General features: G+C 38.1%; 1 protein-coding gene across 1 annotated transcript; it reads right to left on the bottom strand.

Moving 5' to 3' along the window:
* Positions 1-1,704: 1,704 nt before the first annotated feature.
* TMEM182 (transmembrane protein 182) lies at positions 1,705-23,677 on the bottom strand. Its single transcript, XM_065060684.1, has 5 exons — positions 23,308-23,677; positions 22,805-22,904; positions 21,424-21,522; positions 12,553-12,690; positions 1,705-2,887 (listed from the first exon to the last, which is right to left on the bottom strand). Exons 1-5 carry the CDS (start codon positions 23,446-23,448, stop codon positions 2,664-2,666), a joined length of 702 nt encoding a protein of 233 aa, XP_064916756.1. The 5' UTR covers positions 23,449-23,677; the 3' UTR covers positions 1,705-2,663.
* Positions 23,678-24,466: the final 789 nt, after the last annotated feature.

Raw genomic sequence — 24,466 nt, forward strand, 5'->3', positions numbered from 1 at the left:
GAGTCTCCTTATCTGGCCTGTCTTCCCTGAGTTCTTACAAACCCATTCTCCTGCACATTGTTCTTTAACAAAATCAGAAAAACATTAGTTAGACTGTGCTTTTAGGTAATATCCATACAGAAGTGCCTCCCCAGCACTCTCAACACGTTTCCCTGGTCTGCAGCAGCTACTTATCACACATCATATTTTCAGCTATGTACACATTTCAGAGGGAGCAAGCAACCTGTCCATACCGTTTCAGAAGGAAACTGGCTCTCAGTTTTGCTGTGAGGAGGAGAAGGTGGTATCCAGTTAAAGCAAATGGATCAAGCTACAGACTGTTGCCAAAGGTGTGAGTTTGAGTGAAGAATTTATGAGTACTCAAGCGATTTCTACTGACACCAGAAAGGCTTCCTGAAGCTTCTAAGGAAACCCTCAGAAACACCTTGGATCTTCAACAGCCATTATGCCCACTATCTGACCTGAAGGGTTGTCTCCAAGAGAGGCCGTCTCGCACAAAAGAGTGTAGCTAATTTAGCTGCATAACGGAGAGAGTTCTGAAGATGCACATGGGCTGAATTAAGGCCTCCACAGGAGCCTTTGGCTCATTCCTTGTAGAGTTTATTAGTCGCTGCTGAACACATGGTTAGGTTTGTTGGAAGAAGTCCAGCTCTGAGGCACCCCTCAATTCCTCCAGCTTCTAAAAGTTGCAAGAAAGTGGCTCAAGAATATTGCCCCCCTCTAAGCTCTTGTGGAGCAGGACTCCCCTGCAGAGAAGCAGACAGGGTTTGGGAGGGGTACCTAGCCAAGTAACTCATGATTATTGAATTTACCTCCACAATCACCAGTGAGTATCCTAGACTGTAAAGGGGGTAAATACCAACAGATTGTATTATTTGAGAAACAGTATGTGATTGTGTAATTAAAGGCAGGAATATTATACCATATGCACAAGGGACAGGGTTAATTTCAGCATTTCCTGACTAACCAAGGGCATTATGTTGGAACCCTAATGTTCTCCGGATGGCTATCATTTATATGGAGTTCATATACACACTTATTAATATTTGGTTAAAACTCACCCATCGTACTCTCTGACACAGTAATTAAAAACACCATGTTAGCTGCCAATAAAAATACTTTTGTGATTTGGTAATTATGCCAAACCTCATAGTTGCAGCTCACCTACCCCCCACCCTTGTTGTCTTCCTGTTCTATAATGTATGAAGCTAATCGTGATGATGGAAAAATAAATAAGTAGCAGGGAACGCTGGAAAGCTTCCAATCACAAAAGCTCCTGAAATGGAAGCAACATCCAATCTGACCCACCACATCTTCTAGGTGGGCATTCCTTTCCTGCCTTTTAGTGATGCTTTCAGTATTCATAACAGCTGTGGAATTAAGCATCATGAACAAGAAGAAACCAACATGCAGTCTTTATTTTTCCCCATCGGTCCCAAATTATTCTGCATTGAGTTACAAAGTGAAAACCAACACACCCTCAGATGGATTTAATTTCAACTTGGGCCCAATGCCCAAACTCCACCCCATCTTTTCCATACCATGCACACAGTCTCATCCTCACCCATCTTCCAAGCGTATGCACACACACACACACATACACAGAGAACCAGCCGCTCATACAATACAGAACCAAATCCACCTCCACTGCCGCCTTAGCTAGGCTCACTGCTTTCCCTGGGATGACCAGTAGGCAAGTTTGGCTTGGTCTATAATGCCAATTTTTAATATTTGGGAAAATGAAGGCTACATAAAACATACATTTTCATGTCCTAGATATTGTCTTCATAATGAACATTTTTAAATAAAAAAGTCATTTTACACAAACCAGGAAAATAGTTGTTGGAGGAACCAATTATTCCATTCAAAAATAAAAGGTTTAAAACTTGATTAAAAATATTAATGCTGTAATTCAAAGTTCAGCTTTGGTGTAACTTCAGCTAGTGATTTAACTATGGCATATTGGCTTACAGAATCGTGCAACAAACATGGATTTCAGAATACAGATGTACACAGCTTTAAAATGCATACAGAGAAGATAAACTTGTAACTGAAGCAGTTAAGCTTTTGCATGTATGAACTAGTATCAGGTCGCTGTTCACAGCAACTGTCTTCACTCTCGTCCCCTTCCCATGGATGCTGCATAAACAACTGCACTCTATTTTTATAAAGTGCAAATATGTTTGCTTGTATTCATGTGAAGGCAACTAGTGGAAAGCAGGAGAGGAGGTAGATTGAATTACTGTGTTTGAATGTTTGTTTTCTCCTCCACCTTGTACCATTCTCCACAAGAAGCACAAATTAAATGTTAAAAGACAAATGTATAAAATATTGATTTGACCCACCTCACATTGGGCTTTTGGTTGCAGAAAATTTTTGCCTTCTTCTGTCTGCAAAACTGCAAAAATATTGCTAATAGTACAATATGGAGAACCATGTGTGTACTTTCTAAAGAATTAAAAAAAAACTAGTTTGGACTAAACACAATTTCTTCCTGTACCGATTTGTGTCCTTTACCCTTAAACAAGTAACACAAGTATTTCCAGAAGTCTGCCTGCATACTTAAGATTGTCATAATGGTAATAATGTATAAAATTGTGTTCTAGTTTACAATCGTCATTATGATCCACTAGGATTCCTGTATTCCTTTCAGCCATGTATGACTAGTCTGAGTGTAAATAAATGGCACGTCCTACCAACAAGAACAGCATTCCTGCCAATAAAGCAAAAAACACTCCTATAGGAGCCAGCATAAAAGACCAGCCATAGCGTACATAAACAGTAAAGTCTGGACAATCCATTCTTTTCATGTTTGTGTAGTTTTCCAGATCAGCCATTGCCTGGACCCAGATGACGTACATCACGACTACCAGCGAAAACAAGACACCTGGAAAAGAAACACCAGGTTTTAAAAACAGAGTGTGAGACAAATGCTGGGTGCATTTACTGTAATACCTAGAAACCCATCAATGCTTGAGGCCCTGTCTGCAAGGCACGGTCAGTCACCACTGGATGGGTTTTGTCTTTGGCTTCCTCTAACAAGCCCTTTCTCCACCTTGCTTCTGATTTGCACTGAAAGGCATATTCCCATGACAAGGGATGTATCTGGTTTTTGTAGGCAGACTGAAAAGCAGGTGTGTTTAGGGACAAATTTTAGGCACTTATTTACCATATTGTATTCAGGAGCTGAGGGAGGGGGAAGGAGGGGGGACAGGATAGGATGACCTGGGAAAAAAACTCACTTTTGCTTCCCAAACTCTGACAGTGTTTCTATCACAATGTTTTGGATGAGATATCAAAAGGTGAAAGGGGTGGGAAATCTTTCTATAATCTTCACCTCTCTAGATTTTGCTTCTTTTTTCTTAAGAAAAGGGCTTTGTTTGGAACATACTACCTTCAGACTCAAATATTGTGCAGACAAATTCAGATGTATTTCATTCAAAATCCTCCACATTAGAAAAGAGGTTCCTGGGATAGGAACAAAACCCAACAATAATTAAATAATAGTTATGAGCAGGCTACTAGTATTAACCTCAGACTGGATACAACAGTTTCCTGGAAATAATCCACCACATAATTCACAGCCTTTTCCCAACCACTCCTCTGAAAGGCCTTTGGATTGTTTACACATGCTAGTAATAGAAGCACATGTCCCTACAAACTCTGCTAATCTCTTTGTTACTATGCACCAGAAGGAGATATAAGAAGAAAGTGCATTCCAAAGTACCAGTGGCATGCCTAATATTTCATTTCACTTTAGAGGAATGTGGACACTTGAGAAATGCAAGCCTGCAGCACAGATGCTCTAGCAGATCTGCTGGAAAACTGAGGGCACAAGTCTAAATTTTTTGCATGCTCCAGCCTGTACCCATTTGCTCCTTGAGCTCCAGCTGCCACAGCACAGTTACAGCAGCAGGACTATCTATTCCAACAACAAAATATTTGGGGGACACCACCCCATCATGTTTTTATCCCAGGGTGTTTAGGTGCCTCATTAAATCAACAAGCCAGTGCATACTCCTGGGAACATCCGTTGCCAAATTTGAGTCTACAGGCTCTAGGACAGCAAAGTCAAAGGTCTCTTGTGGTCTCTTCCCCGTCCTCCTAAATACTTGCAATGCAACCTTGAGCAAATGTGACACTTGTGGCAAAACCCACAAATGCACTTTGTAAGCACCCATGGATAGGCATTTGCTTCCACACCCACTGGTCCTGGTCACCTTCCATGGTTATTTTTCTTCATCCCCACCCTGACATGCTGGGGATCTCCATTCCCTGCCCTTCCTACCCACTCACCAGGGAGCAACTCTTATCACCCCTCCCTCATTTGCTTCAGGCAAAATCAGGTTAGCTGCAGCAGTTTAAATTGGTGATCTGGTGACATTCTTGTGGGTGCTTTATAGTCAAAATGTAACAGCTTTACATTCTGGACATCCTGAACATCTGACAGGTGAGAGCTCACAGTTTAATGTTTGTGAGCACTGCCTTTTGAAGCCCACCAAAAAATGAGCTGAAGTAGTTAACAGGAAGCATAATAAAAATGTGACTGAAAATCCCAAAGGTTCTGCAATTTTTATGAGGCTGAAAGGAGAAAAACTAAATAAAGGAGGCAGTCACATTTCCTGCCTATGAAATATACTTCCAGGATTACAGCTTTTGCTAGGGCTCAAATTCCTAACAAAGTTTAAAAAAAAATACCACTCAACTCTAAAAGGCATAAATTCAATTTCAAAAGTTTTTTACCTAAGTAAACCTCAATTTTGATGGCATTTAGTGCTGCAATTGTATCGAAAATGCAACTGATGAAACAATCAGAGAGAAGGATCACCTTAGGCCCAGATACAAAGAACAAGAAATTAAATTGAAGACTCTACAAATATAAGTCAAACTGAGCAGAAGATTCCTCTAACAGAACATCTAATGATAGCAGATAATGTATGCAACACAGGAAAATTAGAACCAGAGGTAGTAACTTTTGATGTAAAAAGTAAAAAGATTCAGGGCCAAATTCATAAATGGAGTTATTAGATACATGGAGTTTTCTCAAGGTTTCAAAACTTCAGCCAAAAAAAACCCTCTAGCCCAAAGATCTGATAATACAGCACAATCCATATGAACATTGGAATCCACCTCTTCAGATGGCTATGCTTGTGCATTTTCAAATGTCTGTAGTCTGCTATTTACCCTCTACATCAGGGCAAACTTTGTCCAAAACACTAGTAATTACAGAAAGTGGTGATGTATATTCTCTTACTGTAGCAGCAGGTAAATGTAACCAGGCCTTGCATGTCTGGAACGCTTTTGACCTCCGGCACGCTGGGCTGACACAAAGCTAAACAACCCAGTTAGTCAGAAACATCTGCCATAAAAACAAGACTCAGAGGTGTCTTCATCACAAAATGGGCACCCCTTGCTCTTCGGGCAGTCTGAAGCAACACCTTCTAGGTGGTTAAACTAGAGCCAAGTCCATGTTGGTGCAAAACAGCAAGCCAGTGCTGCCAGTGGTAAAACAGCTTCAGGGAAGCTGAAATCCATCGGGTGATTTCACAGCAAGCTGCTAATACCTGTGTGTGGCAAACTGTTGGGTATGGAAATTTGCTGAAGAAATGTATGTCGAGCAGAGATAGATGTCCTTCTTTAAAAGAGAAGAAAAAGGGACAATATGTAAACCCTCCTAGTTAATTGAGACTCTGAAGGAGTATTTAAGGATTCTCATTATCTGCTACGGGAGGCTAATTAGTAAGTTTATTGCTTAGTTTGTTCAAGAAATGTCTTGAACAGTAGAATCAGGCTATGTAAAAACTGACCATGTCCCGTTGCCTCCAACAGCATTTCATTCGTTAGTGCTCTTTTTGTCGAAGGTTCACAGAGTTATGATTTCATGGGAGTTAAGCACATTCACAGAGGTTTACTGAGGCTCCTGTGTGCTGCAAATGGTAACAGAGATAAAGGAAAACAGGAGCATTTATTAACAGGTAGACTCTGTTTTGTCCATTTGGTCTTGTTTCCTAAGACATTAGAGTACATTAGAAGCAGTGGTGAGAGCAGAGAAGCAGACCTTGTACTTCTATTATCACTAATGCATCTACTTAAAACGTTTGATGTTTAGGGCCAGAGGCTTTAGTTCCTTCCTATCCATTAAGCACTTCAGGTTGTGCTTAAATTTAAGCACATGTGCAAGTCTCTCTGATTTAAATGGTTTTTCCTCCTAGCATCCACACTGATTGCATCAAAATACCTGGTTCAAAGTCAAGTTATGAGCTTAATGAATGGTTACTAGAGCTTAAATATTTATCTGGTTGTTAGATTCCAAAAGAATACTGTTTCTTTTCAGATTATATTATTATGTTTGCTTTGTCTTATTTTAACAAAATGGAGGGATGTTAATAGTTCAAGAAAGTTTTGAAGAATAAGTAGTATCAAGAACAGAGTACAATTTGTTCAGTGGATTAAGCAGCATGTAAAATTCAGATACACATAACATGTGAAGTATTTTTTCCAGGACATAAGACAGCCATTGGGTCTATGCATTATGAGCTGTAATAGGCATGTCAAATAACAGTCAGCACTTTATATAGTCTTTACAAAAATATAGATCAAAAGCTGGATTTATCTCCATTTTGTAGAAATTAAAATGAGGCACAGAAACAACTAATCTGATATTCAGCAGTTTTAAGTATCCAAGCTTTGCTCTCAACTCTGGATTTCAAAGGAGTTTTGCTCCTCAAAGCCAAGGCAGATTTGCTTAACACATATCGCACCAGATTTGCTAATATATACAAGTTTTCTGCCTCTACATCCTTCTACTTTGTTCGTACATCTACATTATTTCTGCAACATTCTATTTTTGTTATTTATACCAGTTGGTGAAGTTCTATTCACTGGAGTGTACTCCAACAAAAGGAAAGGCATTGATTGGACTGAAGGCAATAAAAGATCTTGTTAAGCAATTGTCTATCTTGGTCTGCTTAAGTGTTTTAAACTAGATCCCATCATTGCAAAATTTCACTGCCTCAATTTATATGTAGAGAATACAGCATTTTTGAAGAAAAGTTCTATATTGCAAAAGGTTAAAAAATAGCCTATTTCTTTATATCACCCCAATCATAAGACTTGAAGTCAATTGTGCAGAAACTAGTACAGTCACTGGAATACTAGTAACTCAGAACCATTGGGAGAGCCCATGCAAAACTGAAGAGAGGTCAGAATTAGACTCTTTAACTGCTGGAGAGTATTTCCTTGGATACATTTTATGCTGTTTGTGGAAGACAATGGGAAGAATTCCTCTATTTATGTAACTACACTACTGCTATTCCATCCTACTTCTGTATCCACAGGTTTGCCACACCAGCTTATCTCTTTCCTTCAGAATATTAGTCATGCCAGTAAGAGTTGAGAAAGCACCTATTTGAAGTGTAATAGGAATGTGTATCCATTATGAAGGAGAATATACTAAAATGAATATATATTTATTCTGGGAAATCTGTTGCTGCACTCCTACACTGACTATCTACTGCGAATGTCATGAACTTTCATATTCAAGCTCCAAGGCAAAGTGCTTAGACTGAAAAAAACTTCACAATTTAATGAAGCAAATATTTTTAGGAACAATGTGTACTGTAATGTATTTCTAAATTTTCAGCATTTAGACCTTTTTCATAGTGTGAGGGTGTCCATTTGCCCTTGCCTTTTAGTGAATATAAAATAAAATGGCAGTTGCATGTATCAGGAGTGGTGGGGGAAATTATTCCTAGGACATGAAATATGTCTGAGAGAGATTAAGACAAATAAATACTTCCCTCCTTCTCCTTTTTCTTTCTTTTTTTCCATTTTGCATATTTTTAAGAACACACATGTTTGATATACAGCTCTGTGCAGTGTGATAAGACATGGACTTCTCTGAGGTCACTCTTTTCTGTCTTTTGCATTTATTCTTTTGAATTTCTTTCAGAGAAATACTTGTGCATATTGCAGAGGAGAAAGAATAGAGAACCTTTGGAAATGTCTATGAATTCAAGAAGCAGTTTGCTGGCCTTTAGTACTTATTCTTCCCACGTAGAAATGCCTTTCACTTGTCAATGGTGAATGGCTGTTTACGGCATGAATCTTTTACTATGCAGACACGAAGACAACAGGTGCTGGAAAGAATGATGTGAGATTTTTACTTGTGCCTAGAAGTTTAGAAATCTTTATCTCACTTGAGTAAAACTTTTATGTGTGTCTATTTTTTTTTCCAATTGTATTTTTGTGTCCTTTTCCTTATTACAGATTCTACCACCTACCTTGGCCTCTTGTGATTTTATTTAAAAAGGATGGTTGACATTCCACTCTGAAGTACGTGCAGAGGATCCCACTTAAGAGTTATGGGAGTTGGCACCGATCTCTGAAGACAGATTTTTGTCCTCATCTAGGAGCTAGAATTAAATATCAGCTTTTTTCACTCTTTTGGCAGGAAGTGGAAGTCATACCTCTAATCTTGCTTCTTTACAAGGGTATGACTCTGTAATGCTCTATGCATATCCCGGGGGTTTGCTTGTTTGACATCAGTACAAGATGACAGTTTTTACTGCCATCCAGGCAGGAACAGGCCCAAGGTAATTACAGACTTTATTGAAGGCTGCTTTAAGTGATTATTTTATGGCAGCTTTTCCTTCTTTTCCTATGATTTTTGAAGCAACTATAAGGCTTCTTACAGTTCATATTACTGTAGCTGCTCTTGTTCCATCCTCTGATATCGTAGACACAGAGGTGAGCATGCAAAGACAGTGTTCAAATCACTGATTTTTGTATTGTTGAAGTGATATGCACTTTACCCCACAGATGTAGCATCTGCAGTTTCACTTTCAGCCTCAAGTAGTTAATGTAGTTACAAAGCTTAATGGGGAAAACTGCTAGTCAACAAGGTGCCACCAATACTAATAATTGTTTGTACCTCTCCATTTTGAACTAGCAGCTGCACCACTTAGTAAGAGAAGTGGGCAACCCTAAAGTTTGGGATGAAGAAAAGGCAGGTGTGTGACTCTGCCATAGATCAGACATCAGAATTGCTATTTGGTTAGTTTTGCTGCTTTTCTGGGGCCCATATATGTGATACTATGGAGAGCATTCTGAGGCTCCTTTGGCCCTTGGAGAGCCTTTGCAGTTCATCCACCTGGGCACCAGTGATGCTGGCAGAGAGACCTCAAGTCCTTGAGGGCTCTGAAGATGAGAGATAAGGGCATGGGGTACTGGTGATGATGTTCTCTAACCCACTGCCCAAAGGATAAGACTTGGGGAAAAGTTGGCACACACTGATGTACATCAGCTCACTGATGTACACCAGCTTTGCGGCTGGTGTCACAAGCAGGACTTTGGCTTCCATGACCGTGGTACCCTCTTTGAGATACAAGGACTGCTGGGGAGAGATAATACCCGTCAGGTAAGGTGGGACAAGAGTAACAAGCTCAGTAACCTTTTGAGAAGAGATACAAGCACAGACCATTGGCAAAGGAACATCAAAGCCTCCAGATAAGCAGGGGGAAGGGAATGAAGAGCATATGCATGGGACAGAGCAATGAGGGAGGCTCATACACTTCCACTGAGAGAGCAGCACAACTGAAAGCCCATCTCAAATGCCTGTACACAAATGGACTCAGCGCTGGAATAACATAGGAGGAATTCAAGTTCATGCAGTCACTGGATGATGGATGAGACTACTGCAATCGCAGACATGATAAGACAGCTTGCTAGACTGGAGAGTTGTGTTGGACGGATACAGATTCTTTAAGGACAAGCAGTTAAGATGGGGTTGGATATACGTAGTCTGCACAAAGAATATGTTGAATACACAGAGTTCACAGGAACAAGAACTTATGGATTAAGGTCTGCAAGGTGGACAAAAGGGTGTAGTCATGGTGGGCATCTGCTACAGGCCAGGCAACCAAGAAGAAGTATACTAGAAAAAGTTATGATTTCTGGTTCCCATGAGCGACTCAGCCACACCAACATCTCCTAGAAGGCCAAGACTTCAGACTGTAAGCAATCCAGGTAGATGGACAAAATCAAGGCTAACTTTTTGAAACAGATGTGGAACAAAACAACTAACAAAAGTGCTGTGCTGGACCTGCCACTCACAAATGAGGAAAAACTGGTCAGGAATATGACAAATGGTGCTGGCTGTGGTTATAATGGCCATGAAATGGCAAACTTTAGTATCCTGGGAGGAATACAGAAGGTGACTAGGAGATTAAAAATCCAGAACTTCAGGAGAACAGTCTGTTCAGAGAACTGGTAGGCAGAATCTCAACAGAGGCTGCCTTCAAGGGCAAAACATACCTTGAAGGACAAAGGATGCTTTGAAGGGCAAAGGGGCCCAGAAAAACTGATTCTTCCTCACAGGCAACTTTCTTTAAGCACAATTTACAGTCCCTCTCAGTATGCAAGAATTCAAGCCGGTCTGGCAGAAACGAAAGTTAATCTCATGCAGATCTGCATTAGTAACAACACAGTCAGCAGGTTTGAAAATACTGTTATTTCCCTTTACTCAGCACTTGTGACATCACATCTGGAATACTGTGTCCAGTTTGAGGCCCCCCTGGTTAAAGAGAGATACTGATAAATTGAGGTGATGACCAACAAGACAGCGAGATGGAGGAAAAGGAGAAGCTGAGTGAGCTAGGGAGTTTTTGTCCGGAGAAGAAAACAATCCTCGGTTTTGTAAATGGAGTTATAGAGAAGACGGATATAGATTCTTCAGACACATGCACACTGAAAGGATTAGATCCAATGGGCACAATCTGCAGCAAGGATGATTTCAGGTAGATATACGGAAAAAGAATGCATAATAAAGTTATTGTAACTGGGACAAATGCATGTGCTGTGGAATACTAAATACTTTCGCTTTTCAACAACAATGGTAATAGTAAAAATAACACAGGTCTTCTCTAAAGCCCTGATTGAAAATAGTCCTAAGGTTGAAAGAGAGTAAGAAGTCATAATTTCCCTTGAAGAATGTCTTCTCTTGAGGGACAAAGGGTGACAGGGGCAAAGAGACAGGCCCAAGGTAACACAGAGGGAAAGTAAAGCTCACGTAACTTGACACATCTGAAAAAGAAATAGTCTCTCCAGACACCCTCAGTAAAGGAAAGAGAGGTGTAGAGCTCCTCCATAACACATTCATCTGACACATAATATGCCCCTCTTTCAGGATGAAATTAATTCCCAGGTGGGGGAACTTCTCACACAGCTACCATTTTTACTGTCAATTAATGTTGTTGCCTCCTGCAGGCCTCCTAGGGAAGCCCTGTCTAAGTGAGGGAAGATGATGTGACCCAGAATGGAGAACACACACATCTCTTCAGACCTATGCCCATCAGTTCCCAGTGCCTTCCAAGTCCCTGTTTCCTCTCCAACAGCCTCTGCTACTACTTCCTAGTGACAACTGAGGTTTTTACAGAGTACAAATGCAGGAAAAGAGCAGGAATCACATGGGCTTCTAGCCTGCAAATTAGTGACAGAAAGCATTGAAATATCCATCAAACTATGAATATTTTTTGTATGTCTTTTAAAAGAATGAAGGAGTAATTCTCAAGGGATCAAATGCAAGTATGCAGGAGATTTTTTGGCAAAAATGTTATAAAATACTTCTCACACTTCACTGATGGTCCTTTAAAAGGGAACAACGATCACTAGCTGTGTATGCAGAGCTGTGAGGTGAAGCGGGTAAGCAAGACCAGCAGGTCAGTGACAGAAGCAGAAAGAATGCCCAGGCCTTTTGGTCCTGACACAAGTGGCTCTACCCCGTAACACAATTCTGTTGTCACAGGAATGCTTCTCATCAAACTTTATAAAAGGAGAACGGTGACTGAGCACATGCTGTCATTTACATCCTACACAACTGTATCTCACACACCAATGTAGCACCTTCTCAGGCTTTGCAAGGTTAGCAGAACAGTGTCCCAGACATCTGTCCATATCAGCTGAATCCTGGAAGGGGGCATCCTCCATGGTACGTGTGGGTTGTGAGGAAGGAGGGAATTCAGTTATTTGTTGTCTTCCAATAGCAGAGTTGAGAGCTCCCACTTACTCGTATGTGATAACTATTTTGTGTATTCCAATCATATACAAAACATTTTTCCTATATTAATCATGTGAATGTACTCTGTCTTATGACTTCTTTAGAAGCAGCCCACCATAATCATCTTCATTGCTTTTGTGTCACTGATAAAAAAAAAAACACTCCCCTTAGCTAAAGCCCTTAAGAATCCTATAAGGCAGCATCCCTAAAAACGCATTATTATTCCTGCTGAAAAAGGTAGATTGAAATTGCAGTGTAATTCCATGATTTGTCTTGGATTTTTTTATCTTAATCCAAAAGTAGCTTTTAGAATAGTGTCATAACTAAACAACTGTGGAAATAATTGTTTCCAAGGCAGGCACCCCACAAACCAAAGGGTAGCATCATATGCTTTTTCTTTCTTTTAACCATAATTAATACAATATTTGATCACAGAATATGGGAGAAATACCTAATCCTTTCTATTCTTTAATTGACTGAGCAAACTGTATACCCACCAGCAATGATGTAAAAGCCTCCTCCTGCTTTGTACAGAATGTGGCTGGCAAAAGGAGCTGCACAGATGATGAAGAAACTAGCCAGCACAATAGTGAGCACTCCCAGGAGCATAAGAACTGTCCAGAAACCTCGATAAACTGGAGAAAGGAAGGAAGGAAAAAAGAATAAAACACTCTTTAGAGCTCAAATAAGTGACATATTTGGCTAACAAAGATTTTTCTTTTCCCTCTCTCTTTTAACTTTCCTTATTAACAAATGAAGCATTCATTCCATTGTGCATATATATTATATGTCATGTGGACCAAATTAGGTTTGAATGCCAGTCCTTATCTGATGATCATAGAAAATACGTTGTAAGCTACCACAAATGAAATCCATCTGCTTAATACTTAGCAGTGACTTGCAACATAGCAACTTAACAAAATTCATGCTTTTTTGGAGAATGGTACACCAAAGTTGTAGCAAAGATTCTTGGGGATAAATGAGTAGACTGACAGGATTCAATTGTTTTACAAAAATTGTCTGGAAGAAGGAGGGAGCTGTAGCATCTTGACATTCTTAGTGCTCAGACCATATCACCAATAGCAATCTTAAGTTCTCTACAGTTTACAACTGATTAATCCTCCTTCTATACAGTCACATTCAATAGAATGAAATATAAAGTAGCAGAGAGGAGGAAAAAAAATGTAAACCAAGTTTCCGAAAAACAGTAAAGTATTTTAAAGCAGCCTATTCCTGCTCAGAAGCTCTTTGTATTTTGTTAAATTTAAAATGTGATGTTTCAGAAGCCCCTGTTAGACAGTGCCAAGCAGTGCTGAATTAATGGATGCAGCTGGTGATAAATGAGCCGAGAGTTTGTGACATACTCTGGCCAAAAGAGTCTTTCTAACAATTATTTTTTAGCTGGTTAATTGCACATCCATTTAACAAAGTCATCATTTTACAAATGCTACAAGAGTGACATAAATTTCTCCCATGAATTTAAAAATTGGTATATTAACACAACCCATTAGTAAAATTACGAGTTGCAAAGATCTCCATCGTCAGATCTGAAAATCTTGAAGCACTGACAATTCAGTCAGTGAAAAACATTTCCACCCAACTGAGGGAAAGCATTTAAGCCAGCTGGCAAGTCAGAAAAAGTGAGTCACAAAAGAAACTGCCACTTATCGTTTGACAGCACCTACTTACTGTTATGGCAAAACACAACTAAGCAACTATTATACTGGTTCATATCATGGAAGTTTCAAATTCATACAGCTTGTTAGAGACAGCTATTCTAGAATAATTCAGGTTTCTCTCCTCTGAAATTTAAAGGTGCTCTAGACATTATCAGCTTGTGCTTCCCACTAATGTGTTCCAAAAATCTATAGTTTTTAACTTGACCAGCTTAACTCATGTTAAAATACACACCATATTGCTTTTATAAGCCTTGTAACTGTATTAGCTAGATCACATTCACATCACATTAGCTACACTTTCTAAATAACATCCTTTTTAATTCAGGCAAGCATTCAGAGATATAATTTTTCACCACACTGATCAGCAGATTTGGGCATGAGAAGGATGTATGTATCTGAAAGTTGCTGGCAGAAGGGTTAAAACTGCAGTTTAGTCTGCACTCAACACAAGTCTTCTTTCCACATAAACAAAAAACTATGGAAATAATTTGTAAGACACAAGACTGGATTAGCAAAGCAGTTTAGTGTGTGTTCTGATTTAACTACTCCACCTCTTATGGGACTTAGGCACCTGTTTAAAGTTAAATACATAGTTAAATGATTCACTTAATGTAAATGGGCAGTGAATGGAGACCTAGAAAGGTAAATCTCTCAAGTCCTTCAGTCTTGGGTCTCTGAAGCAATTTCATATTATTTTACTCATGGGGCTACTTTGCCAAGCTTCATTGCAGTCCCCAAGTCCATGGGACATTACTTTCTCATTTAAAACCTAATACCGCTAAATCCGCCTATAACCACCCAACTCTTTTACATGGATGGCTCAAGGTACTTCAAAGTCATGCTACATAATAGGACACGTTGGCCAAAATGGACCTTGAAAAATCTTTGTTTGATATGATTATGGTCAGTCACCTAAGTCATACAGCAGTGTTGCTACTTTCTGAATGGACGAGGATACAAGCTTTTCCAGAATTACAAAACTAGTATGCAGTTTTGTTATCTACAGGAAGCTTTGAAGTCTGCCTTTAGTGAAATTTTACCCAAAAAGCTTGATTTATTCAAATATTCCTGGAAACTGAACACAAAAGGAGTACAAATGTAACTGATGAAAATTTGTTGAAACCTCTCTATAACTACACAAGAGAAAAGCTGTTTCTCTGCTCCGACAGCATAACTATTTGATGCATTATATGTGAAATACTGATTTATCACCTGAAATAAGCTTCCATTTCTTTAGAAATAATTATTTACTCTAGAGAATCATAGATAAATTCTGATAATTGTAATATTGTTAATCCAGCTAATTCTATCATTAAACATCAATTTGAAAACAGAGCAGAGTTGACAGGTAAAAAGACTGCAATGATCCCAAATCTGCTACTTTTCAAGCAAAAGACTACCCCCCTAATCTGCAAGACAATGAGTCATTAGGGTCATTTGTAGCAGAGATCTGAGGAAATATCCTAAGAGCACTTCGACTTTTTCTTTAGTAAAGGAGTTTAAAAGTAACCATTATTTTCTGCAAAGAAGGCTTTACTTATCTAATATTCAGACCATTTTTGCACAGACCACATTTCCCATCTTCTCTCCCTAGATGGGCAAGATCAGTTCCTGCAGAGCTAATCATTCAAAATTACAATGCAGCCCTACTGCTGTCATTTAGCTTTAGCTGACATCTAAAGATAAACACAAAAAAGCTGCTTAAAACTAGATCTACCTAAGAATGAACTTACCCTTCAAGTCAAAGACTTTGCTACTCTGAGACTGAGGTGGATCATGACAGAAAAAAACAAAACAAAATAAAACAAAACAAAAACAAAAACAAAACACACCACCTCAACAGTAGATGCTGCTGTGAATTATGCTTCTTTATATCCTATGAAAAGGGATGACACTGAGATACAAGCATCTTGTTTGATGAAACAATGGTTCAGTGTATAGGTAGAAGGTGTTAAGAGAAGTTTGCACCATTTCAAGTCTCACTGAGGCAGTTCATAAGACAGCCCATGTTCTGGTCCAGATGACAAGGAGTACCCTTACCTCTCAAAGGTACTTCACAGATATGTTTGAGTTAGTTACCTCAAGCACATGCATTATTCCAAGTATTTCCAGCATTAGGAGAAATAAATTATAAGCACTACTGTAGAGTCCGAGTAAATCTATCTGTAGTTTTAATCTTAGATATCATTGCCCTGTGTTGCAAGAGTGCTGTAACATGTCTTGGTAAGCTGCCCCTTCATCGGGTACAACATATGCCTTGGCAGTGACAGGCAAGCCTAAAAATAAAATAGTACATAGAGGCAAACAGGAGTACACATGGTATGCTTGCCTTTGAGTTCAGCACCGTTCAGCCAGGATACTATGGGAATATTATAGCTGCAGGATATTCCTCCAAAATTGCATGACATGTAATTTTGCCTTGTTACTTGCTTTCCTCCCTAAAGATCCTAATTCAGGTTCCTTTGGAGACTTCTGCATCATCTGAAAACTAGCTGAAGTATCTGGTTTTGAGTAAGGGACACAATTTCAGATAAATGGCTAAAAACTATTCAAAGACTCCTTTTCTAGTATAGTACATCCCAGCATTGATCATAAACTGACACCACGGATTCTTATTTTAAGATGTTACTGGTGCTTGATATGAAAGAGAAGCAATAATATATTTGACAAAGTTACACAGCTGTGTCACCTGCAGTGCACACTTGTCATGTAGTAGCTGCACACACCTCAGAAGCTCCATAATGGCTTATTCAGGAACAGGTTAATGACAAAATGCAACACCTAGCTACAACTGCAGATGTTAACACCAACCTCATGAAACCATAGCACATTTTACTGCCCTTGCTGACTTCAAGTGTTTTAAAATCTCAGCCATAAGTCCATACATTTTCTGTGGCCTACCAAAAAAAACCCCAGCCACTTAATCTTGAATTCAATATCGAACACAAATTATTAAGCACTACAAAGCTGAAAAACTTTTTGAAGCATAAGTGAGCAGAATGCTGCATAACCAATATTAATGACAGGCAAAAAGACTTGGAAAAGTTGCCTTGAATTTTCACTGACAACCTCACATCCCGAAGTGAACTCTTCTTATGATTTGACTGTGGACTGTATTTTAGAATATTTCTTTTTTAACTCTCTATTTAATGTAAGAGGTTATCAAAATGCTTCTGACAAGAGGTAGCCAAACAACACTTACAATACAAAATACAGTAAAAGGTGAAGTGCCTGAACTGCTCTAAATCAGAGGTATCTTCTCTGCAGATAAACAGTTGTAAATGACATCAAACATCTCAGCAGCAGCACAGGAGACACAGTTGACGAATAGTAAACCTTGCAAAACTTTACTCAGTTTCACTCAGCACCCTTTACAATCCCTTAGTAGTAATAATCTTTTTTTTAATAACCTTAACAGTAAAACAAATACAATAATCACAGTATGAATACATTGTCTCTTTAAACACTCCTTGCTTTATCACTGCTTGGTGGCTGGGGAGTTCTCCCTTTGTAAAGGTACTGTATAACAATCTCTCATGGGCAATTATGTGACTGTATTTCCTAACATAATTTTTTTTTTTTTTTACCCTAGAAATAGGCTGCTGCTAACATTTCACTGTACAGTCTTTATTTTCAGATTTCATTTGTGATATTCTCTGGATTACTTTACACTAATTTCAACCTAGGAACAAACCTGCCAATAAATTTGATCACACCATTTTAGATGCAATAGTTGCTGAATGGGAATTTTGCTTCAGTCCTATAAACATTCTGTATTCGACATTATATTAGGCACTGCTTCAAATGCTGGCAACATGCCCAGTGCCAGACAAAATAAGATACTAATGGTCAGGAAAAAAAAAGTAATAGCAGCTACAATTCAGAGTATTAAACTAACGTGCCAGTGCAGCCCCATTAAATGGCTTCCAATTTAGCTTCAGAAGGTGCTGGGGCAATTTACAACAGTTAATAAACTATTGTTATTTCCAAATAAAGTTGTAAGAATAAACCCTCAAAAATAAAATTAATGACTTGACTAAGTGCTAGATCTTGCACTTCTTTTTTTTTAGGAATAATCTCACTATAGCAAATGGGACTACTTGTACAAGTAAAGGACTTTGTACACTTTTCAAAACAGGCGTAGTATTGTCCTTTAGTAAATGTCAGTTTTTTAAAAGTTTTATAGTCCTTGAATGTCAGTGTTACACAACCTAATGACATGATCCTATGCATTAATCCAGCTAGCAATGAATAATTATTTAGGTACTATACTACTATGTTTTCAAAATAGCCTGACGGGATAATCAATCTAATTATGGTTATACAGATGTGTGTTTATTTTAGGATGTAGAGGTCACTACTCTGGCACTTTTACTGGATGGGCTAATTTCTTTTTTTTTTATTCCTAGCTTGTATTTTGTTGCACATATGTTTGTGAATCATCATAAAAATGAATGTGTTGACAACACAATAAGGTGCTGTCTAAGTCCACTTAATAGCTGCACACTATAACAGCTGTCACTATAAACCACTTTACTATAATAGAAAGTCACTGGAGTCAGGCTTCCCCTGAGTTTATATAGATACCTAATTCAGGTTAAGACAAATGACATGGCCTGCAAATTTCTTTAAGTGCATTAACCATAAATGATGGTTAGCACAGCTCTGGACCACACCTTACACTGCAGGTAGGTGAAGTCCTTCCCACTCCTCCAAGATATTTAACAAAACCACGGAATGAACAAAAACATTATAACTGTGATTAAAAGACAGAGAAAGCTGCAGTTTCAAGGTAATGCCATCTAACCATTTGAAGCTGATTATGCATCTGACAGTAATGAAGGAAAGAAACCTGAGACATTAAAACATGCATTCAAATCCCTAATACAAGAGGCACTGCAGGCTTTTTCTGTCTCTGCATTTCCATCTAAGGCTATAATTCTTGACACCAAGAGCTCATAGTCTAGGCTTGTATGAACCAAGCCTTAGGTCTAAAGCTTTGTACGGTGTACTATAACATTAAACTTCAAGGTCTTCAGTGTTTTGAGTTTTTTGGGAACTATCACACAGCCATTGCAAAACCAACATACAAAAATATGTAAATAAGCTAGGAGAGGATAGATTGAGCCTCTTTTGAATTCTGGCCCAGTAAAGCTCTAAGTCCAATTCCTACGGATACCAAAGGAGTTAATGTCAACAGAGAACTTGGTCTGGTCACTTAACTCAAAAATTATCAGAGATTTTATATTCCTCAGGAAACTTATCTTTGCCTGAGCCCTTCTAACTGGATGGTAACACAGAACTCCACCAAGAAACCAGACTTGTGTTTCCACTAAGGCCTGCAGTTAAATCTAAATTCCTCTGATAAGGTTCCAAAGTTTCTTAAGCCAAAGAGGCTGTAAAAGAAGTCACGTGCTTTTACTTGCTCAGGAACTCACAGTTCTGTTAACAAAAACTTAGAGATTTCTACAAATATGTGTTGTTCACACGTTTGATTTTTCTAATGAAATTTAAAGCTTTTTATACAGCTGTTTATTTTTCTATGAAAGAGCAACTAAGTATTTTTCAGATGAGAGAATATTTTTTCTTATCCACTCCTAATTAAATATAGGACTTGAGTAACTCACTAAAAACATTGTGATAAACCTATGTGGGATATTTCTTTTTTTTATCCCCAAAAGTTACTATGTTGAGAAAGCTATAGGAGCCCTGAAAATGGTAATTTTTATCAAGAAACAGTAGCAGAATCAAAAAAAAAAACAAACATAAAGGGACAATAACCTCAATCTTTGGTAGTGCCCTTTTGTTCTATGTTTAGCTGATGTACGGTATTACATGCAGCCAACTGGATGTACAAATAGCTGACGAAATCTTGTTCTTCATGAAATCAAACCAAGGGCTTTCACCACTGGCTTTTACAGAGAAGCATTTCCTCCACTGTGAATCAAGAAGAGGATAACCTTTTAGTATTTCTTAATTTAGCAACTGCAGTTGCAGCGAGGTTTTAAAAACTTGTTTGCCAAATATCCTGGGCAGGACTGTCAAACTAGACTGAAAAAGAAACAAGTTTTCAACCTACAGAACACACAATGACATAACCTTCTTCATAAAAAGTTGTGAAAGATACTTAAACAACCATACCTGCCCTAGTAAATAACTCAGACTGGAAGCTGAAAATGAACTGGAGGAATAAAAAAAGCCTCTTCAGTTTTAATGAGCTTGAAAGCAATCCAACCTTATCTATTTATATAGCAAGAATGGCTCTGAATACACTCTACCTGGGCCAGCATCTGTAGTACAGTTCTGTCTATTTTTAAACTCCTAATATGAAATATAGATAGGAAAATTATATTTGAGTAGTGGTTCTTTTGGCAAACATTAACTAAAATTAATTAAAATTTTGATGATATTCCTTCTCCTTTCCTTATTCTTTGTTTGTCCATTTCTATGTAATCATGCAGTACAATATGAGGATCCTTTGTGAATGTAGGAGTGAATGGTGGAATACAAACTCTGTCTAGATTATTAGGAGCTGATGACTCTGTCACTTTCAAATGAAAAGATAAACTGTTCTAGATGTGCTGTGAAGTTACAGATTAGATTTCTGAACGGTGAGGTCTGAATTCTGCATGGACAAACACTTCATCATTTCTAAAGATTAACAGAACAATTATCAGTCCAACTTCTTTTCTTTTTCAGGTCTGCAGCATAAAAATTGGTTTCTGAAGATACTTCAAAGTTGGCAAATAGATAATTACAGCTTTAGGACAGGAAGGGATCACTCAAGTCACTGATTCAGTGAGCTCAGAGATATTCAGCATTCACACATCACAAGTTATATAAAAAGTTGCATAAAATGTGTCAGAAGTGATTTACTTCAAGTACATTCACACAAAGCCCTTGATCTGATGAAATGTGACCAATATTTTTAAGTGAAGTCATAAAAACAGAGCTTTCCACGTACCATTCAAATATAAGGTTTTTAATTACTGTATACCTTCTATATAGATTCTGTTACTGCACTGAAGTTTTTTTTGTATTAATATTGCCATTTAACATCATAAGGATTTTGAACTATTATGAAGAATATATATGTATGTGTATATATATATATTTAAAAAGAGCTTGGTTCACAAACCAAAACACCCCATTGCTACAGTCTTAGGCTATATTGTTCATGTATGGCAAACACTGTTCAGAGTAATTGCAGAGCCTTAGGTCCCTGTAGTGTCAGTGGAGAGAAGCTGCCACATCCAGTGGTTGGTGCAGTATATGTTAGTTGAATAAACTTAGACAGTATCAAGGCCCCACTGCTCCTTCCTCATAAAGTAAAAATGTGATATATTTCAAATGTGGTAATTTATTTAAAAAAAAAAAAATACATGAGAAGAAGTACTTCTTTAATGCATTCAGCCCAAGGAAGTTACTTTTCATGTTGGATAAAAAGCACTAAAAAAAGGAAATGTCTCTTATTTAAGAAATTACTTCCATTCTGCCATCATGCTTAAAGCTAAGCATTCATTTAAGTGGTTTAAATATGTGTCTTGTAAAATGATGAGAAGTATGAAACACCAAAACTGTATTAATTAAACTGTGTGGAGCGATAAAGCTGTTTATACTGAAGCATCCAAATTGGTTTTTTTTGAAACTACAGGCATTGTATCAATTTGCAGACAAAAAAATACTTACTGATTGCAGAATCGTAGGAGGTTGAGTTGTGTTCATCTCGGATAAGAGGAAATGGTGACAGGTAAGCATGTGTACAATTCTTAGAAGGTGACTGGTTAGCTAAAAGTGAAATAAAACTAAAGATTAATATTTTACTGCCTTAACAATAAAGGATTTTAAGCCTCTTCTTCAAATAGGCAAACTGAGTTTTGTAGGTCAAAATTCCAGGTTCTTTCCCAGGCAATAGCTTAGAGTGGATTTGGTTTGATAAGAGATACCAGCCTTGTTATCCAGCCAAGGATGTTCCTTAAAGGGCAGTACAGATTTGTATTAGGGGAACAGCAAAGCAGCCTTGCTGAAGGCACCCTGCAATCTATATGCAATACATAGGTATGCTTTTATATGCACAGTACCTTTCTCTTGTGGGGATTATGTCCATCTCATTATTGCAAGTCCCACAAAAAACAACAAACAACAACAAACACAACAGCAGCAGCAACAACAACAGCAAAACAAAAAACCCAAAAAAACAAAACCAACCAACCAAAAAACCACAACAACAAAACCACAGCACACCAGGAAATTACTTTTTCTCTTGTGAGAGAACAGTGAAAAGTATCAATCATCTTCAGAAAGTTTACAGTCTCCACAAATACGACTTTAGTCTATGGAATAAATATCTCCAAAGAAGGGTAATTTCACTCCTTATATTAAAAGCTTATAAAAACATCACCTTCTTCGTTGCAAAAGATAATGGCTGACTATAGCTTAAACCACGTTCAATCTTCAGATTGTTGACCACAGAATTGTCCAGATAAACAACAAGGGGAAATTAACTACAGTGAATATTACATTTGCCACCTAAGACCAAGCAATACTTTAATAAAATATGGGTTATTGAAGTCGAATTTGTATGATGGCACCTGCATTTCACAACGATTGTGGAAAATTTGCAAAAAGGAGAGGGAGCTTTGTGCCTCAGAGGTACAGTCAGAGACAGGAAAAGTTTTGCTTGACCTCTTCTTCATGGAAGATTTTGGCTGGAAAATACACTCTGATCTTCCAGAATCCTGGCATGTAGTGAAAGAAAGCAAAGGGCCAGCTGCAAATTTAGTAGAGGGATTCTTCTGGAGATGATGTATGCTACATCATTTTCGCAGTGGAATTGCCTTCCTTAACCCACTCATAGAACTAGTTGGAGAAACTCCCCAAGGAAAAATTCATGGACCATTCTAATCACTAACCTCTTTTGTCCTGTGTTACAGAAACTAACAGTCTGTTTAACCATGAATCACAAGAAGCTGTCCTGATAAGAATGGTTAACAGGTTTAACAGGACAGCCATAACACTCGCTGTATAAGGTGATAGTTAAATATGTATGACTTAATGTAAAGTTACTTACTGTACCAGAAATTCCACATGCTAGCATTATTCTCTCCTACATTTCCACTAAACCAGCACCTCCAGAAGAAACCTTCATGATGGAAAGTGGCCTTCTCTCCCTAAGGGGGGGAAACAAAAAGTGAAAAAGAAGCCATTATTAAACAATTTTTAAATGGTTGAAAGAATCAAGTTCAACTGAAATTAGATATTGAGGTAAAAAACACCACCATCACAATGAAACACAGCCTGTTTGAATATAGGTTAGCTGTAGCATATCTAAACAGTTATACTTCCTTTGAAAGAAGGATGTTCTCATGTTGCAAAAGTAGCATCACAAAAGACAAATTAATTTTAGAGTTGATTACAATTGGTTACAAGAGGTCTTGAAGCAGGCTTGTAAATCTCCAGGAGCTCAAACTGAGCTTATTCAAAAGTTCATAGAGAAGTAAATTCTACAAAATAAATACATTCAAGAAACCTACATATATAATTCTGATTATAAATAAAAATGTCCATACTAACCCCGACATCTTCAGGTGCATTTGAACACCTTCCTATTTCTGTAGCAAGAAGCCAATAATCAGTCCCAAATGCCACCAAAAAAAGTAAAACCCCCAGAGCTGCAAAGAAGCCTCCAAAAAATATCCCCACACTCAGTTTCATTATCAAAGTTATATTTAAAAAAAAAAAAAAAAAAAAAAAGTACTTTTAAAAATTAAAAGTACAAAAGTACTTTTTACAGTTACTTAAGATGAAGCAGTAAAATAAATGAAAGGTTAGGGAAAGTGACTAAAAAGCTGTTCGGAGAATACGGCTCATATCTGAAGAAGTTTCTCTTTGCTTGACTTTCTGCCTGTGTTTCCCAACGCCCTGTGAGTCAATTTGCGTCTCCTAATTTGTGTTCCATGTGTCTGACACAAGCCTGACAGTTGAAAAGGGCCTTCTATTTTAGGACACTGATGGCAGACCTTCATTCTGTTTCTCTGTCTGGGTGAGGCCAGTCAGAAATAGCTGACCTTCCCCTAACTAGTCAGGGATTGACTTGAAATATTATTGCAGTTGTTGCATGAACATCAGTGGAGATGCAGATGGTGATGGAGTTGCGATGGTTCTGGCCATCCACGTGAATTGTGTTACGGGGCACGCAGTAGCAGCAAGGACTTCCAAAGTTCATGCTTGGTGGTGAACGTTTCTGTGTCTGCTAGCAGGAAAAGAGACACATGCAATGCCTTGGAAGTTACTATGTCATGTTACTAAATGGAGGTTGAGATTTTTTTATGGGAGTTTAGAACATAGCAGTCAAATTACAGAAATGCTTTTGAAAAATCCTCATTTCTATTACAAATACAGTTAGATTTAAAAATCTACATCTTAAAGTAATGACCTTAACAACACTAAACTAAGCATTTAACTATTTGATTTCTTCACATTCACTTTATATGCATATATCACAAAAGTATGCCATTAAAAAAAAAAAGGCTATTCTAAAGATGAAAAAGTGAAACCAAGTACTATAGCACACCCCCCCAGTACCTTCTAAAGAAACCTCAGTCTTTTTGAAAAACTTTCCCACATGTATTTTGGCCATTTTGGAAGGTGATGAGGTAACACATTTAAATTTCAAGGACTCACTGCGCAAGAAGAAGGCTTTTCCAACAACTTTTTCATGCCAAGCAGGCCT

The sequence above is a fragment of the Columba livia genome, chromosome 1 (assembly GCF_036013475.1).
Source record: "Columba livia isolate bColLiv1 breed racing homer chromosome 1, bColLiv1.pat.W.v2, whole genome shotgun sequence".
NCBI classification, from domain to species: Eukaryota; Metazoa; Chordata; class Aves; order Columbiformes; family Columbidae; genus Columba; species Columba livia.

What these genes read in the sequence shown, in the direction of transcription:
- TMEM182 (XM_065060684.1), bottom strand. Translation starts at nt 23,448, where the DNA reads ATGAAACTGAGTGTGGGGATATTTTTTGGAGGCTTCTTTGCAGCTCTG. An exon ending in CATGTGGAATTTCTGGTACA is followed by an intron (nt 21,523 to 22,804) that starts GTAAGTAACTTT and finishes TTTCACTTTTAG; the next exon opens with CTAACCAGTCACCTTCTAAG. An exon ending in AGGCTTTTACATCATTGCTG is followed by an intron (nt 2,888 to 12,552) that starts GTGGGTATACAG and finishes TTTCTTTTCCAG; the next exon opens with GTGTCTTGTTTTCGCTGGTA.